The following is a 4744-nucleotide window of genomic DNA, read 5'->3' on the forward strand; positions in this document are numbered from 1 at the left end:
TAGAGATTCGAGCTTGTGACATGTGTCTAATCCTCACATAATGTGTTGCTCATGTCATTGAACCAAAGTCCTGTGAAGCGTAGGGTTCAATCTTCAATGCAATGGCTGAAGCAGCAAAATTCTTTTGCTGGTTTCACTCAGCAGTCTCTGAATGGGAGTAATGTTTCCCATTTCAATTCTTGTTAAACCATGGAGTGCTTAATATTATTGCCATGTGGACTGCTTTAATTATGTCTAGGTGTTAGTTCCAGTAAATAACAGGAAGTTAAGTAAGGATTGTTGTAAGAAAAATGACTACCGTGTATAAGTTAAGGAAGTCATTTTCCCTTTGATGGATTTTTTTCGTTAACGAACACGAAATAATGACTTCCTCATACAAAGTTTCCTAAGAATTACAACGTCAGATATTGATAAAATTCCAAGATGACAATATAATGTTCAATGATCAGGAGGAAGACGAAACAACATCAATGGCACAACCCAGTGGCCAAGCTGCTCCAACAATGTAATTCCTGTATTTAACATCATGCACCACTGTGATCTCTTGTTTGGGATGCAGGCCTGCCAATTTTAGTTAAAAGAATTAAAATAATGGACTTAAGAATTTTAACTTCAAGAACATTAACTGTTATTTCATAATTAATTAATGATCTAATTAAGAATTAACTTACCAAATCCATTAACTAGCAAAGCGTACTCGTATACCAAGTCCATGCAGATATATGGTACATTTCTCTCACCGATGTTAGGAAATACTGATTTTATGTCTTTCACTGAGGTCTTGCAAGCAAGCTTTGCTGCATTTAGGTATTGTATTGGTTTAGCTCTTCCAGAGGGCTTTTTGGGGTCAATAATGCCAACCTGAAAATGCAGAATTAATTAATCACGTCAGAAGTAATCGAAAGAAATTCTATAAATAAAATTAATCACCTCCCACTAAGAGATCATAGCTAGTTCACGTTGAGAACTTAAACTAAGTAAATAAATGTGTACTCGCTACATACAACAACTTAAACTTTTAGGGAAGATTTGATTTTGTATCTTTTATAAATATTATTTTAGTTATATGATCACTTTCATAAGAGATTGTAAATTATAACACAAGAAATTTATAAAATGTATATAGGATAATTTATTTTATTCAAATTGTAAGTGGGCATGAGAGATCATTCTCTCAATTTTTGTTTTAGAGGAGACGGTCATACAGTTAAACAGTTCAAGTCACACTAGAGAAAAAATTGGACAGCCGTGACCCTTTTGAGTAAGGCCTAAGGGATTTGTTTGTTGAAAACAAATTTAGTTAAGGATGAAAAGGAGCCACTAGTTTCTAAAGCAAATAAATAAATCCAACGAAGTTGAATTGGTTTTTAAAAAAATAAAAAGAAAAACATGTTTATTTCATAAGTAAAGTTTCTTACCATAGCTGCATAATCATAGAAGAAAGAAGAAGCATAGAGATTCTTGTATCCATCTCCACCTCCACCATTCCAAACCCCACCAAAAGTACACTTCTTGTGGTTGCAGGGTGCCTTAATCTTCAGTGCCTTTTTAGTTAATGTCTTACATTTCTTCAAGCTTGAACCATTTCGTGGTGATGATGCTTTGTATGCCACCCCATTGTATGTGTAGTAACCTCAAACAAATCATAGTTTTATGTTAAAAAGAAAAATTAACTTAAATAGCTGTTCACCCAACCGGTAAAACAAAAAATATCTGGCGGAAGTATAATCCATGTATAATATATGTAGTCATGTATAATAGTGTATACTAGCTATGTAAAAGAAATAATGAACACGAGTCATGTATAATAGTGTATACTAGCTATGTAAAAGAAATAATGAACACGAAAAGGAGAAAAATGTACTTCCCTCACTTATAGGCAAAAATTATTTTTGACTATCTCAACTATTAACTTCATATTGCTGCTCCAACCAATAGTCAAAAAGTATCATAAAAACACTAGTATTTAATTTGCTAATATCATTATCAATATTTTGTTTTTTTGGAAAATCTTTTTCACTCTCTAATCAAACACATTGAAAACATTTTTCAGGTAAATAATTTTGAGATTATTTGAAAGGTAGTTTTTGAAAAATGACTTCTGCCGTGCGAAATGCAACAACAAATATAAAGCCTTTAGATGACTAAAAAGTATAGGAACTATAGAAATAAATATTTGAATATTGTTGAGAACCAACAGAAAAAAAAAAGAATAAATAATGACTTTCGTAGTTGCTCATTGAGAATTCCGAATGTCTTTTACTCAAGTAAGTTTGTCAAATTCAAAACGTAGAGGGACTTGATAGTACTTGTGAAAAAGTAGTAGAAATATTTCGTGAAATAAGGAGACCAAAAAAAAAAAAAAAAAAGCAACTGGAAAATACACATGATCCAACTAATGAACTCCAAACCCACAAAATAAGTCTAATGTGTATAATATATTGGGGTTAATTTGTAACTTATGAGACAAGTGAGAGGTTAGAGACCACTAATCTTACCATTATAACCTCCCAAAATGCATGGACTACTTGATGAGTTTCCAGAAGCTTTGAAAATCTCTTTTCTAGCTGCTAATTGACCATAGTTCAAATAGCTACAAACAAATCATATTAGGTATAAAACAATAAAAAGTGTATTAGTTTAAGAAAAATAAGAATTAATTTACTAAAGTTACCTGTGAACATAGAGGTGATAATTAGCCCCCAAAAGAGATTTATTTAGGACATAAGGCTCTCCATTTGCTACTTTGGGAGCCTTTGAAGCACTTTCTTTTGAGATGGCATATGTCATTTGCACTGATCCACCTCCTAGATCAATTGTAGCTATTGTTCTTTCATACTTTTTACCCAAATTTCCTAGTAAGTAATTTAAGGCAACCTGTATCCGATATAAAAAATAACATGTAATTATAGTAATATTGAATACCCATTCCATCCCAATTGAATACTATATTTTTCAAAAAATAATTTCCGTTACATAGGGGGATAATGGAAGAATAAGGGGGATGGGAACAGTGAAAATTGAATTCATAACTATTGTGTGTGAGACTTCTACGATAACAATTGATATGCGACTTACCCAAAAATAAGAACCTTCTTGGGTACCATCAAGAACTGAAACCCATTCTGCCTTGTAACTAAGACTAGTTTCATTCTTGAATAAATCCCTCACCTTAACCAGACAAAAATAGATTTTGAATTAGTATAATGGAGGATAATTTTTCTGAAGATTTGTTCTAAAATTTATAAAAAAATGAAAAGAAAAAGAAAAAGGTAAGAAGCTCATATATACCGCTTGCAATATTTTTGCAGCAGCATCTCCTTTTAATAACCTCAAACCAGCAGTTGCCTGTATTTATGTTTAGACATTAGTATTTCATAATATTTTGGAGCAAAAAGAAAGAGAGAAGCAATTTGAGAATTCTATATCAATAATGGAAAAAAACCTCTGTTTGTGAAGGAAATATAAATAAATAAATAAATAGAGCTTATTACTCACTCCAAGTTTAAGGGGTGTTTCAGGCTGCAAATCTTTAGGAACAACACCTTCAGCTTTGTCCAAAAGAGGCTTTAAAGAAAGTGCTGCAGCATTTGGATCATCTGCATATGAACTTAGACCTGGATTTATCTGCATGCCCAACATAATAATTTTAATAATCAGAAAATTCGGAAACAGATTCAGCATTTTAATTCCTTGGTTCAGGCCCCTGGTTTTAACTACTAAACCCATCTACTTGTTTGGTTATGATTTTTAGTTCAATATTTTCAACAATATTATTGTATTTTACATAAATAAATCTAGGTGCAGGCTAAATATTGTGGATTCAAATGAACTATATAACTATACTACTGGATACACCCTGACAAAAATTACGAACAAAATTAATGCTACAGGGACTAAACTAAACGATATATAATTGAAAAGTCTTTTAGCTGTATTTGAATCAAGCACTAGCGCTCCATTCAGCCTCTAACAAGTAACAACTACGACAGGATTAAGAAATTAAATTCAAGACTACAAAAGAAGGAAAATGTCATATAATATACAAATATACAAGGGCAAATTAGGCAGATCATGATTTCTTTTTTATTTTCTAATGTTTTCTTTATATTTATATAATTTTAATTGTCATTCTCAAGTATCAAGACTGCCACTCTCAGTAATTGTTCATAATAAGTGAAAGGAGACGTACCGCGAGGAAGTATTCAATGTCATTACCAATTGGAAGTAGATCCAAGTTATGGTCAAAGCGAAAGACATGGACTCTACTGCCTGTGCTACCAGCATCAAATATCACAGCATAGTGCTCTGATTCATGGCTAAAAAGTAGCCTTCTAACTTTAGATGACGCAGAACACTGAGGCAATACTAAAAGTTTCAACAAGAAGAAGAAGTAGAAGATTATGAAGTGAAGAGGAAAACTGGTTTGCCTCTTCATTTTTTCCTTTTAGCTTAGAGCTGTTTGACATAGCATAAACAAGTAGTAGTGTTGTTTATATAACAAAAAAATAAATGTCTCTCTAATAGCGGACCAATTTTTTACTAATTAATTTATTTCTGAAGTACTTTCAACACGTTTTTCGTGTTGGCCTGAGAAAGGGGTAGGTGAAGGATGAAATCATAGCGCTTCTTCTTTTTTGAAAAACATTAGTACTATTGGAATCTTTTTTATTTCTTTAACCATCTGCATCCAATGCATACTGCCTGACTAATATTTTATTCCCACGCAATGCAGGGCCATTAA

At 32.2% G+C, this 4744-nt stretch overlaps 1 protein-coding gene across 1 annotated transcript; it reads right to left on the bottom strand.

Annotated features, from left to right (window-relative positions):
- Positions 1-265: 265 nt before the first annotated feature.
- On the bottom strand, positions 266-4474 carry LOC104108290 (apyrase-like). The gene is made up of 9 exons (XM_009617288.4): positions 4193-4474; positions 3499-3627; positions 3292-3348; positions 3079-3171; positions 2675-2877; positions 2499-2593; positions 1419-1633; positions 672-861; positions 266-561 (listed from the first exon to the last, which is right to left on the bottom strand). The coding sequence occupies exons 1-9, from the start codon at positions 4436-4438 to the stop codon at positions 446-448; spliced, it is 1344 nt and encodes a 447-aa protein (XP_009615583.1). The 5' UTR covers positions 4439-4474; the 3' UTR covers positions 266-445.
- Between the last annotated feature and the right edge of the window lie 270 nt (positions 4475-4744).

The sequence above is a fragment of the Nicotiana tomentosiformis genome, chromosome 2, assembly GCF_000390325.3.
Source record: "Nicotiana tomentosiformis chromosome 2, ASM39032v3, whole genome shotgun sequence".
Classification (NCBI taxonomy): Eukaryota; Viridiplantae; Streptophyta; class Magnoliopsida; order Solanales; family Solanaceae; genus Nicotiana; species Nicotiana tomentosiformis.